Below are 13,895 nucleotides of genomic sequence, written 5' to 3'. Positions count from 1 at the left end.
CAACTAGAGAAGGCCCGCGCGCAGCAACAAAGACCCAACGCAGCCAAAAATAAAATAAATAAATAAATTTATTTAAAAAATTAAGTCATTATAAATATTGGCTATATTCCCTGTGCTGTAAAACTTTCAGACCTTTTAAGATGTATTTATATATAAATGTACATTTAGGCGTATATCTACAGACACACATATCCTTAGAAATCGATGGTATTTTTTTCATATATATATTTATTGAAGTAGAGTTGATTTACAGTGCTGTGCCAATGTCTGCTATACAGGAAAGTGACTCAGTTACACACATATAGACATTCTTTTTATATTCTTTTCCATTATGGTTTATCCCAGGAGATTGGATATAGTTCCCTGTGCTATACAGTAGGACCTTGTTGTTTATCCATTCTGAATGTAATAGTTTGCATCTACCAACCCCAGTCTCCCATTCCACCCATCTACCCCCCATCCCCCTTGGCAACCACAGGTCTGATCTCTGTCTGTGAGTCTAAGAAATCTATAGTACTGATTTGTGGGTTTCCTCCACCAGTAAATGGTGTCATGCCGTTTGCTTTATTCAGCACCTTGCTTTTTACCCCCAGACAGTAGGCCTTAGAGATTGCCCATATCAGCACCGTCATCTTTTTAACGGCTGCATGCAAGTATGCCAAGTGTACCTAATGATCCCCCTGTGGACTGGCAGGTTGTTTGTAATGCTTGCCTGTTACATAGCGTTACGAGCACCGACCTGAGCACACCTGGGTAGGTGATCGGAATGGCTGGGTCAGAAGTCAGTGAAGAAGGTTCATAACCACTGGCCGACCATCTGGCATAACCAGATGGCCCTCAAAGGTGGCAGTACCTGCTTCCACTCTCCTCACAGTGTCTGAGAGCACTCACTTCCCGGTCCTCCGTAACCACCTATTTTTCCTAACCTGATGGATAAAATAGTACCAGTGATTTAAGTTTAGCTGAGGTTGTTCAACTGTAATGAGCACTGTGCTCAGTGAGCCACTGTTTCTAGTGGGAGCATGTCTGCCCCACGGGTGGGGACAGGAAAGAAGTTGACCACCAGTAGTCAAAATATTCTTCATTGTCTTTTGTAAATGAGGAAATAGAGGTTCCCCAAGTTCGTCAGCAGTGGGCCGGAACCAGAGCTGAGGGAACTGCATCTTAGTACAGGACTTTTTTTTTGCGGTACCCGGGCCTCTCACTATTGTGGCCTCTCCCGTTGCGGAGCACAGGCTCCGGACGCGCAGGCTCAGTGGCCATGGCTCACGGGCCCAGCCGCTCCGTGGCATGTGGGATCTTCCCGGACTGGGGCACAAACCTGCGTCCCTTGCATCGGCAGGCGGACTCTCAACCACTGCGCCACCAGGGAAGCCCAGTACAGGACTTTTTATATTGTGCTTAAAAAAAAAAGTCACTTGCATTAAACCCACCTGTTGCCAGTAAGGTGTGGCTTGATTTTTTTTCTGGGTTTGTAAAAAAAGGTAATTCTGAGCCTGTGAAATAACATGCCCTCTAATTCTGAAATACTTTTTTCCTTGACTGTTTTTTCTGGTTGCTGCCGTAGCATCCAGCCAGCAGGTAATTTCTGTCGATAATCCTCATTGAATGGGGGGCCCTGTCTTTGGTTGCTTAGGGCGCGTCTTAGTCACCGGTTGAGAGAGGTACACTGAGAAAGTCATGTGTCTCAGGCAGAGAACAGGGCGCTTGTACAGACATGCTCAGAAGGGCGGCCTGCTGACTACTCAGAACTCAGCGGGCTCCTTGACAGGTGGGGGTCAGAAGGCCATCCCTGCCATTCGCAGCAGCTGGAATACAAGAGGGGACTGTGGCACTTTTTTAAAGTACAGAAATCCAACAACTGCTTTAGTCGTAAACATGTCTGCTGCAGGGTTATGTGTAACAGGGAAAAGGCAGTGACAAGCTCAGAGTCTCACTGTGGAGAACCACAGGTGAACAGTTAAATCAATAATGATTAACCCATGCAGTGGATTGTTACACAGCTGTTACAGCTAACTTGTAAATTCATGATGTGATGTTTGTGCCAAAAAATTTGAGTGATTTGTTCTTTGCTTCTTGGAGTGTAACCTAGGAGAATCTTTTTGGAGGGGAACTCCAAATTTCTAAACTTTGTGATCCAGTGATTATACTTCCAAGAAGTATGTCCTACTGAGCTCTTGCACAGGTGCACAGAGATTAGATAAGAGGATGGTCCCTTTAGCACTGTTTATACGAGGGATTATTAGAGAGAATCTATATAACCATCAGCTGAGGTCTGAGAAACAGCTTAAGGTACATTTATATAATTGTGTATCGTACAACCATGGAAGGGAAACGAGGTCGATCCAGCCTGTCTGTACGTATGACATGGAAAGGGTGGGTCCAGGATCCTGTGTTAAGTGGAGAAACGTAAGATGCGGAACACAATACCGTCCCAGTGCTCTTAAATTCATGTGTATGTTAACAAATGCATGGGAGGAAACCTGCAGAATATCTAAATCAACTGTCAGCTGAGGTTTTCAGAGGAGTAGAGGTTAGAAAGGACGGCTGCTTTCTAATTCAGAATTCTGTAGTACTTGTACTTTTTTGTAATAAGCAGATCAAACATTTGGAATCAGGGGAAAAAATCAAGATCACTAAATAAAGATCCAAGTCCCATTGACCCACTCTCCTGAAAAGCTGTAAGTTATATTTGCAGTGTGATTCCAATTTTATTTAAAAATGCACGTAAGGGATCTGGAAAATAACTAGTCCAAAGCATTGATGATAGTTGCTCTGGTGGACGGCACGTGGCAGATTTGAATTTCTTTGTCTTCTGTATTTTCCAAGTGTTTTCATTAAGCATGAATTACCTCCAAATAGGAAGCAAAAAATTACGGGCTTCATTTTTAGACTTTGCAGAGATTAGAAAGCCCCAGTAAGGGAGCCCTGGGCCGTGTGCGTGCATGTGTGTGTGCGCCTCATCTCCTCTGAGCAGGCTCTCAGTGATGGAGCCTAGGCCGGGGGCATGCGCTGGGAGCTGTCCTGTTTGCACCCAAGTCCGTGGAAGAGCTCCTAAGAGCTGGTCCAGGAGGCTGAGGGATGCCATTGTGGGGTGGGGAGGTCTGGAATCTGCCAGGCCCAGGCAGTGGCCAGCCCACGATCCAGACCCTCCCTGTGGCTCAGGCCTGTGGCCTGGAAGGGAGGTTTGGTCTCACTGATTCCTCTGTAGAGGCTGTCGGGCAAAGGTTCAAGCTCTACAGGAAAAGATGGAGAGGGTATTGCTCCCCAGTGTGAGAGTCGGAGTGTTTGTTTGGAGGGGACAAGAAAGGAGTCCACCTTGGGATTATAAAAACAGTAAAATGAGCTGCTTTTTTTTTTTTTTTAATATTTATTTATTTGGCTGTGCGGATCTTTGTTGCGGCGCTCGGGATCTTTGTTGTGGCATGTGAACTCTTAGTTGTGGCATGTGGGATCTAGTTCCCTGACCAGGGATCGAACCTGGGCCTCCTGCATTGGGAGTGTGGAGTCTTAGCCACTGGACCACCAGGGAAGTCCCAAATGAGCTTCTTAAAACAAAAAACTGGGGTCGTACTATGATGCTGTTGAGAATCAGCATGTTCTCTCCATAACGCGCCTTGGTCATCTTTCCCAGTTAGTACCCTTGAAGCCCCGTTCTTAACAGGGTTTGAACGTTTGGGGACATGTTTTCGGGCAGCACAACAATGGAAGGCACTGAGGCACCAAATGGGTGGAAGGCAGGGACGCTGAACCTGCAACGGGCAGAGCAGATCTGCACAAGGAATTGTCCTGCACCCCTAGGACCTTGGAACGTCTCATGGGAATCTGTTCATAATTAACTGAGAACTTAGCACTTTGTTAATGTAAAGGCAACATATCTTTTGCATAGTTTGATATACTCTTGAGTTTAAGAAGGTTAAATTGTCTGTGAATTTCATTTAGGGCAGTAAAATGGGGTGTATTTATGATTTATACAATATTTATGAAGAGGTGACATTGGGCCTGATAGAGTCCAGAATTCCCACCATAAGGCGGTTTAGCATTTTAAATGAATAGAATCAAAGCGTATTAACCACTCCCCACAGACGTTTGGGATGAATTCATTTTGCACGATCACAGTGATACCTCTTGTACACGTATGTTTGCACACTTATGTTTGTATTTCTAGAGGATACATTCCTAGATGTAGAATTGCTGGGTCAAAATAAGGGAATACAGTTTTTCCATTTTAGTACATTGCCAGATTGCCTTTAGAAGAGGTTTATACCCACTGACAGTACGTGAGAACACCTGTTTCCCCACATCCTGGTCAGACTCGTCATTACCAGCTGTGAAAATGTTTGCCAGTCTGAACAAGGTGGGATGGGGGACTATCATCTTATTTTCATTCTCAACTTTTTGATAACAAGTGAAGCAGTATGTGTTTTCTATACATATTATGTTTCTTCTTCGGTTTTGTAGTTAAGACAGGTCACTTCTGGCCGTGGGAAAGCTGGGCCCATGTGAGCTGGGCCCATGTGAGGTCTTTTGGGAACTATATTCCTACAAGGATAATAGATGGGAGTGATTCTCTCTGACTGATGCTGTCTGCCTCCCCAGAGGTCGGAGACACTGGGAAATCACAGGGTGAGAGGAGCTGCCCTGCACTGTCCCAGAAGCCCCTGGTCTGGACCTAACACTCCCCTTTGCTTCTGCAGGAAGCTTGGAAGCATGCAATCGAGAAGGCCAAGCACATGCCTGACCCCTGGGCCGAGTTCCACCTGGAGGACATTGCCACGGAATGCGCCACACGTCACAGGTCAGTACCTCGTCTACAGACACTATATGACCCCAGTCCACAAGGAGTCCTTGGGGTTTGGGTCCTCTTTCTGCTTAAAATCAGTGAGGCTTAAGTACCCTTGGAGATCAAGGAAAAGGGAATATAATAATAATAATATCAGCCAGTATTTGAGTATTTACGCATGCTCAAGGCATTGTGCGTGATCTCATTTAATCCTTACCGTGTGTATTTAATCCTGTAAAGTGTGTATTCTACAGGCTAGGCTGAGCTATGCTGCAAGTGCAAATACCCCAAGGGCTTTATACAACAGAGGTGCATTTCTTGCTCGTACGAAGTTGGGTGAGAGTTGAGTAGCTCTTCAGGGCATCTCAGGGATCCAGGCTACTTTTGTCTTGTGGCTGCATCATCTCAACACATGACCCCACAATTGCTATCAGAGGGAAAGAAAGCAGACCAGCCTTTCAGTGCCTTGGCCCCAGGAAGATTCACAAAACAGAGCTGGGAGGGTCTAGGTTTCCTATTTGAAAAGGCAGAGGAAGGAAGAGTGTTCTCAGGGGGTTTCAGGAAGAAAAATAAAAACAACAGAACGCTACCACCAACATAATAATAAGGAGGACTATGGTGATGATGATGGGGTCCTTGTTTACTGAATGTTCCATCTGCGAGGTACTGTTTACGCACTCTATATGTATTTACTCATTAAATAAAGTCTGCAGTCGTTGTGTCAAGCCTTCGGCACTCCTTTGAGGATCTGATGAAGCCATCTCAGAAAGTTGCACGCATATGTCTTATTTGACTCATAATTTTAGAAGACTCATGGATCTGCCCTGGGGCCTGTCCTGTGTCCTGTGACCTCTGTAGACCCCTCCAGCTCTGACTCATCCAGGTGAACCCCGTGAGTTCCCTCAGTTGCCCCAGTGGAGAGAGAGGTTTGAACAGGGTCACCCAGGTAGTTAATAAGATAACTTTCTGACTCAGATCAGTGTCTGTGAATTAGTCAGGACTCTTTTTCAAATGCAAGTGACAGAAACCCAGTTCGCAGTGGCTTAAGCATAGAAAGGAACGGTTGACTCATCTACGTGGGCTTCGCGTATGGCTAGTCCCAGCTGCTCCAAGGATGCTTTTGGCTCTGACCCCAGATAGACTGTCTTACATCAGTGGTACACATGGCTCCTAGGAGCCCCACATGTCATCTCACTCAGTGGGAAAGGATCTTTCTTTCTCGATTTTTTTTTAAAACAAAAGTCCCACATTTGAATCTCATTGGCCTGGCCTTGGTTATAGGCCCGTTACTGAACCAGTCATTGTGCCAGGAGCTCTGCTCTCACTGGCCAGGTCTAGATCACATACCACAAGCAAGAAGGTGCTGGGGGATCAGCTTCACCCAGTCCATATGTTCTGAAAATGGAGGATGGGGGTTTTCCAAAGGAAAATTGGGGTGCTGTTACCAGAAGAAAGGGGAGCAGTTGCTAGGCAGGCAGAAACAGTGGAGCCCTCTCCACCTTTCTGCAGTGTGTTCCTGCTCCCACCTTGTGAGGAGTTGGGTTAGAACCTAGTGTGCACCTTTCCCCATTTCGGAGGCTGACCTCCTAGTGGGCTCTGGGGTCTGTGCCGGCAGCTGAGGTCAGCATCGTCGGGGCCCCAGAAGGCCAGGTTGCGCACTCTGTTCCTTCCTGCCTATAAACGCAGCGTGGTGGCTGGTCGGTGACATCTGGCCTCCAGGCTGAGGACACCAGGCTACCAGGGAGGCCCTTGGAAAAGCAGGACTCACGTGCTGGGCTGGTTCTGTGTGTCCCTGAGCTCCTTGGGGGCCAGGGACCAGGGGCTGCGCCGAATTGTGTTTATTTCTCAACCATAGTAGCTGATTTCACCTGCCTTGGCTGCCAGCAGAGGGAGGTCCGGCACTGATGGCCAGAATGTCCAGAGATTTCTAAATTGGAGGCTTCCACCTCTATTGCTGGTTTTTAAAGAGCTCTGCTGCAAGCCAGCCCTTTACTGGGACAGATTTCCTGTTCACGTGGGTTGTACCCAGGCTGGTTAAGAGCAAGGTTCTGTTTGAAACCGACCTGGGTTTGAATCTTGGCTCTCAGGAAGGTTTTTTCACCTCTCTGAACCTTGGTTTCCCCATCTGGAAAGTGGGCACAATATTTGTACGGATCTCACAGGGCTGAGTGACGGTTGATGGAGGAGTTCCGTGTAAGCACTCAGCATACAGTGAATGCTCAGTGAACTCAGAGCAGCTCTGTCCTCGGTAAGGTTAGTGATTGTGAAGGACAGTTAAGACCCTTCCAGTGTTGCATGTCTCTGCCCTCCCCCAACTTCTGGGCGCCTCTCAGCTTTCAGTCTGTTTGGAAGTGAGGGAAGACGACTTCCTTTACCTTGGCCTCTACATAGTAGTACTAACAATGATTGCTGTTATTTATTGGCACAGGACTGCCACGGGCTGGTGCCAGCAGGTGTGTGGCTCTGACAAGCCTTCCTCCCCACCCTGGGCCTGGGGTGGGTTAACCGCCAGGCCTCTGCTTGTTTTTCAGGCTCTGAAAAGGCTGTTCCCACGAGCTGGGAGGTTCTGGAGTCTGTCGCCCCTGAGGGAGGGCCAGGGAGGCATCTGCTAGAGCTAAGAACACCTCAGCCCTGGGGGAGGTTTAAGATTTTAGGGATTTACTGAGCCAAGGAGCTTCCTACCAGGCAAACCTGTTAAGGCCCAGCCAGGCCTAGGGGCAGATTTGCTCTGGAAAAGAGGATCCCTGGGAAAAGAGAGATGAAAATGTTCTGGAACCCTCTCCATCCCTCTCTGCCTTGGGTGTGTATCCGGCAGCCCCTTTCCTGGTTGGACTCAGAGGCAGGACCCTCCCCCCAGCCCTGCCTGCACTGGGCCTCACACCGGCAAGAACGAGGATGCTGCCACCTCCCATCCTGGGACACGCCATTCATTATCTAGGCCAGTTATAACAAGGATATTTACTTATTCAACTGTTCATCCACCATGCGTTTATTAAGCCTCCCCTGTACCAGGTCCTGTTCACTGGCCTGCCTTTGTGGAGTTACAGTCCGGTGGGGGAGCCAGATAGGTAGGGAGCAAGCCCGCCCACTGCACAACTGTAAGCTCTGGGGGACATGGTGGAGAGGGAATAGCTGCCTTTGACGAAGGGGCAGGAGGCCAGTGTGGTGGGGACCTGGGAGGGAGGGGGAGTGTCCACAGACCCAACCCAGGAGGTCAGGTGGGCCTGTGGGTAGAGAGAAGATTTGATCCCGAGGGCATTGGGCAGCCCAGAAAAGTCTTCTGCCTTCAGCTAGTGAGTGACAGGATCAGGTAATGGACGCTGCGCCCTGGGGTGGGTTCTGGTCTCTGCAGGTACAACGCTGTCACCGGGGAGTGGCTGGAGGATGAAGTTCTGATCAAGATGGCGTCTCAGGTGAGCAGAGCCTCGAGCCCAGTGTAATCAGGGATTGCTTCCTCTCCTCCACACCCACTTTGTTTTATTTTTTTAACTTTGGGGGATTCTTTATAGTACTGTATATTTATTTTATTTTTTACAACAGCTTTATTGAGATATAATTCACACACCATACCCCATACCCATTTAAAGTGTACAGTTCAGTGGTTTTTAGTATAGTCACAGAGTTATGCAACCATCACCACGATCAGTCCCAGAACATTTTCACCATCTCTAGAAGAAACCCCGTACCTACCCATTAGCAGTCAGTCTCCAATTCCCTTATCTGCCCCAGCCATGGGCAACCACTAATTTATCTTCTGTCTCTGTATATTTACCTATTCTGGGCATTTCATGTATTAATCATATATATCAAAAGATTCTTCTTGACGCTCTTATTGAAAATCGGTGAACCGTGAATGTGTATATCCGTTTTCAAAACTTACAGGTCACCACCTATTACTTTTCATCTAACAAGGTGAACTCAGTGGGTTGCAAGAAAAAGGAATCAACTAGAAAATAGAGAACTTCCTGCCTAGTAAGGGGCAGGATCGATCTGTGAAACATTTTGTAGTGTATCACACACTCAGAAAAGTGTGTAGCTTGATGAGTTTCACCAAGTGAACATGTGTATAACCAGCACCCAGATCAAGACACAGAATATCACCGGCACCCCCAGAAGCCCCTCTCAGCCCCACTTACTCCTCCTTTACCCCCAAGGGTAAGCACTACCCTGAATTCTATCACCCGAGATTGGTTTTGCCTTTTTGTACTCCCTATAAGTGGAACCATACCGTATATGTATAGCTCAACATTTTGTCCATGAGGTTTTGTACATGTTTTTTCTAGAACTGTAATTTGTTCATTCTCATTGCTGTATAATATTTTGTCAAGCAAATAGACCTGATTGATCGATCCATTATACTGTCGATGGACATTTGGGTGGTTTTGCTTTTTTTTCTGTTACAGACAGGGCTACAAAAAACATCCTTTGACATGTACTGTCTCTACCCCCACCCCGTCACCCCCATAATATCTTCACCCCCTGAGAGTCTTCTGCTCAGCTAGGCGGGGAATAGGGTGGTCTCATCAGTCCTGCAGCCTCCAGGCTGGAAGTTCTATGAGGGCTTGGTGCTGCAGTAAAGGAAGGAGGGCCCAGGGATTTTAGGGTTGAGATGAGGTCCAGGGCATCGATTTGGTGGGTGACGTCCAAGGGGAAAATCTCCTCCTGGCTCAGGGTAGCCTCTGGGTGGGGTGTGGGGACTGATAACCCGCTGTGTGATGTCTTTCAGCCCTTCGGCCGGGGAGCAATGAGGGAGTGCTTCAGGACGTAAGTGACTCAGCCTGCCTCTCGGGGCCCTGCCCAGACTCCCTCAGGCTCCTGAGAGCAGGGGCACTGTGACATTTCCAGTCAAGAAATGGAGACAGTGGCTTCTCTTCTTGTAGCCCAAGCTCCTCTCCATCTGGTCTCCGTTGGACCACACGTTGGGACCGGCTGTGGGGATGGGCTGGAGGAGAACAGGAAGTATGTCCCTTAAGCCCCATTCGCAGCTCTTTGAAGGATGCTGTGGGGTGGGGAAGCCCCTCCCACCTCTTGCATTTTGTTCCTGGCTCCAGCCAGCCGGGTCAGGCAGGGTCTTCCCATCCTGGGGACTAGGGCTGGGATCCAGAACACCCAGGCGGGCCCCCTGATGCCTCTCCCCTCAGGAAGAAGCTTTCCAACTTCCTGCACACTCAGCAGTGGAAGGGGGCCTCCAACTACGTGGCAAAGCGCTACATCGAGTCCGTGGACAGGGACGTGTACTTTGAGGATGTGCGTCTACAGATGGAAGCCAAGCTCTGGGGAGAGGAGTATAATCGGCACAAGCCCCCTAAGCAGGTGTGTGGCACCCCTGTCTGCCGCCCTCCAACACCAGGACGTATCTGGAGATGAGGACGATGGAGGTGCCTGTCACAGGCCTCCTTTTTCACCATCTTAGCAGCCGCTAATAACAACCATCATGTATTGAGCCTGATATGTCAAGTACTCTACATGCCAAGAGTTATTGATTTCTGAAAACAGAGGTCTGAGGTTGTTTGAGGTCGGAATGTTTTTATTCCATTTACAGATGGGATCCATTAGTCAGGATTTTTGCTTGCAAATGGCAGAAACCCACTCAAACGGGCTTAATCCAAAAAGGGAATTTATTGCCTCCTATAACTGAGAAATAGTGCTGGCTCCAGGTGTAGCTAGATCCAGGACCAAATTGAAGTTGTTGGGAATCTTCCTCCAGCTCTAGTCTCAGTGTTCTGTGTTGGCATCACTCTCAGGCGGCTTTTCAGCTTGTAGTGACATGTTAGTCCCAGTAGCTGCAGGCTCCCTTTCCGTTTCTCGGCAACCTTGATGGAATGACATGTTTTCCCGTAAGTTTCAATGAGTCTCAAAACTGGGTTTCTTTTTTTTTTTCTTTTTCTTTTTTTGGCCATACCGCACGGCATGTGGGGTCTTAGTTCCCCAACCAGGGTTCAAACCCGCGTTCCCTTTGTTGGACGCACGGAGTCTTAACCACTGGACTGTCAGGGAAGTCCCATGGGTTTCATTGGCTTGATTAGGTCAGGTGCCTATCACTGAGCCAATCACGATGGCCAGGGTGTGGGAATATGCAGATTAGGCAGGCCTGAGCCTTGTACCCACCAGCAGTATGGGTTCTTCCACCCAGACTAGGTGGACTGAGATTGGTAGCTCCCAAGGAAAAGCAGGAGAGGGAGTGGGGAATGGATTCCTTCCTTATCTGCCCCTGGGGAACCTAGGGCACAAAGGGGTTAAGTGTCTTGCCCAAATGGGCAGGGATGGAGCCAGGGCTCAAATCCAGGCTTTCCAAGCCCCTGCTCTTGCCTTCTTCACTTGAGCCCCCAGGGTATTGGTGACCTGAAGCCAAGCAGAACTTCCTGTTGCCTGCAGGCATTTGAGGAAATAGCGCCCCGGGCCTCTGCCCTGCTTAAATTCACAGCTCAGCTCTCCTACTATTTGTGCACCTGCTAGCTATAAGGTACCATCTTCTGAGTGCCTAGGAGAGCCACACTTCCAGGTAGCCAGCAGAATTTATTGAGTGCCTACTGTTTGCAGAGCCCTTGATTAAGTGTCCTTGGTGTGGATACAAAAAGCCACACTCCCACCCTCGGGGGTTGTGTCCTCTTTAGTAATTCAGTACACTCAGGCCTGGCCACTTTTTCCTTCCTCCCTAAGCTTGTTTCTGCCTCAGGACCTTTGCACTGACTGTTCCTGCAAGGCTGCATCACTGCATCTCCTCAATCCTGCTCACGGTTCAGGTCTCAGCTCATGTCACCTCCTCAGCTAGGCTGTGCTAGACCGTCCTAAATGAAGTAACCCACCGCTGCACCCTCTGTCATGTCACTTTGTTTTGGTTTCTTTTTTTTCAGAGCAGTTGGCACCGTCTGAAAGGGTCTTATTCATGTAGTTAATATTTCAGTTGCTTCTCTCCCCCGAGGGCAGGGATTTTATCTGTCTTGTTCAACTCTGTCCGAGTGCCTAGGTGCTCAGTGAATAATAACGTGGTTGAATTGATGAAGGGAGAGGAATGTGGTTGTTTGAGGAGGACCTGGCTGTCCCCTTGAGGATGTATCCTTGCCACTGACCCTCACCCAGTTGCCTTCTGCTCAAGCAGGTGGCCCTGCAGCAGGCTTCCTGGCAGACATGGAGCCAACTTTTGGAACAGGAACCCTCTGGGAACCAGCCGCTCCTTCCCCCCTGTCTGGTTCTCAGAACTGAGGCCACGTTTGGGGAGGTTCTCAGCTCTCAGCTCTGGGCCCCTTTGGCCTCTGCAGTTGTTGTCTGCCTGTCTGGTGACTCAGCCAAGCAGTTTCCTGGGTGGTCATTTCCTTGGGAAACCCAGGCCTGGCTCCTGTTGTGGGTGGCGTCAAGGGAACAGGGTGCCGTGGCTATGATCTTGTGTAGTAGATAACGAGTTAGAGTTTCAGGTTTTCCCTGCTCTGCTTTACAAACATACATAGTACTTACATGTTTTCTTCTGAGTACAAAGTTAAACATGTACTTGGTGCAAAATTTAGCAAGGAATGTCTGAGTTCCCTGTAAGTCCCCTTTGCAGGGAAAGAACCACTCTTACGGTTTGGTATGTATCACTCTAGACTTGTGTCTGCTGATAATAATGACATCGGCAAACGTTGACTGCCTCTTCCCTGTGCCAACAGATTTCATCCTCTTACCCGTTCCACAGGTGAAGAAACTCAGGCACAGAATGGTGAAATAACTTGCGCAAATTCACTGTATTAGCATAAGGCACAGGTTGAGTTGCTTAACAGACAGACCCACAGTTGTGTGCTAACTCGAAATGGTTTTCTTTTGTCTCATCTAACAATCCCGCTTTGGTGGGGTCTCAGGGTGGGCTGGTGCTTTGCCTGCTCAAGTCATCCAGAGGCCTGGTTCCTTCTGTCTTGTTGCTCTGCCACCTGCCGGGAGTTGCCCTGGACTACATGGTCAGATCTGGCTCACCGGCAGATGTCCACCTTACAGCCTCAGGAAGGCCAGAGGAGGAGAGGGCAGGCTGGAGTTGCATCATCACTGCTGCTTGCTTCCTATTGGCCAGGCTTAGTCACATGGCCACACTTAGCCTCCAAGGGAAGCCAAGCGATGCCATCCCTACCGAATGGCTGTGCATCCTGTTAAAGCTCAGGGATGGGGGGTTGTCTTAGTCCATTTGGGCTGCTGTAACAAAACACCACAGAATGGGTAACTCAAAAACCACAGAAATTTGTTAAGTCCAAGATCAAGGTGCCAGCATGGTCACGTTCTGGTGAGGGCCCTCTTCCTCGTTCATAGCTGGAATCTTCTTGCTGTGTCCTCACATGGTGGACAGAGTGAGGGAGCTCTATGGGGTCTCTCTCTCTCTCTTTTTTTTTTTTTTTGCGGTACGCGGGCCTCTCACTGTTGTGGCCTCTCCCATTGCGGAGCACAGGCTCCGGACGTGCAGGCTCAGTGGCCATGGCTCACAGGCCCAGCCACTCCACGGCACGTGGCATCTTCCTGGACCGGGGGACGAACCCGTGTCCCCTGCATCGGCAGGCAGACTCGCAACCACTGCGCCACCAGGGAAGCCCTATGGGGTCTCTTTTATAAGGGCACTAATCCCATTCATGAGGGCTTCTCTCTCATGACCTTCTCACCTCCCAAAGGCCCCACCTCCTAATACCATCACCTTTGAGGGTTGAGATTTCAACCTATGAAATTTGGGGGGATACATTGAGGCCGTAGCAGGGGTTTTCATTCTCAAAGGAAAAGGGGAGTGGATTCTGGGGACAGTCAGCAGTTTCAGCCTTTCTGCTCCAGCCTCTTATCAGAGGAGGGTTCCGCTGGGCCCTCCCTCTGACCCCCCTCCCACCTTCCCGCCAGGTGGACATCATGCAGATGTGCATCATAGAGCTGAAGGAAAGGCAGGGCCGGCCTCTCTTCCACCTAGAGCACTACATCGAGGGCAAGTACATCAAGTACAACTCCAACTCAGGCTTCGTCCGTGATGACAACATGCGCCTGACACCGCAGGTGAGGCCCCTGCACACGCCCGTGCCCCATCTCAGCAGACCTCGGGTCCCTCCGAATTAGGCAGGGCTCCTTCCTTTGTCTTTGCCTCTGTACAACTCCTCCCTGCAGATAAAGGCCCCCA

General features: G+C 49.1%; 1 protein-coding gene across 4 annotated transcripts in view; it reads left to right on the top strand.

The window, feature by feature from the left end:
* Positions 1 to 13,895, top strand: part of EEF2K (eukaryotic elongation factor 2 kinase) — a 62,946-nt gene that overhangs the window by 24,237 nt on the left and 24,814 nt on the right. For 3 of the 4 annotated variants that reach the window (XR_009559040.1, XM_030871457.2, XM_060284909.2), the window contains exons 3-7: positions 4,698 to 4,798; positions 8,136 to 8,196; positions 9,510 to 9,547; positions 9,925 to 10,096; positions 13,625 to 13,774. Coding sequence is in view for 3 of the 4 variants with exons in the window: in XM_030871457.2 (XP_030727317.1) it covers positions 4,698 to 4,798; positions 8,136 to 8,196; positions 9,510 to 9,547; positions 9,925 to 10,096; positions 13,625 to 13,774 (522 nt within the window). In the remaining variant the exon portion in view is untranslated. Of the gene's footprint in view, positions 1 to 4,697; positions 4,799 to 8,135; positions 8,197 to 9,509; positions 9,743 to 9,924; positions 10,097 to 13,624; positions 13,775 to 13,895 lie in introns of those variants that run through there. The other variant, XM_060284910.1, reaches the window with a different exon arrangement.

This window comes from Globicephala melas, chromosome 15 (genome assembly GCF_963455315.2).
Source record: "Globicephala melas chromosome 15, mGloMel1.2, whole genome shotgun sequence".
In the NCBI taxonomy this organism is placed as follows: domain Eukaryota; kingdom Metazoa; phylum Chordata; class Mammalia; order Artiodactyla; family Delphinidae; genus Globicephala; species Globicephala melas.
This window is presented reverse-complemented; position numbering and strand designations above follow the sequence as displayed.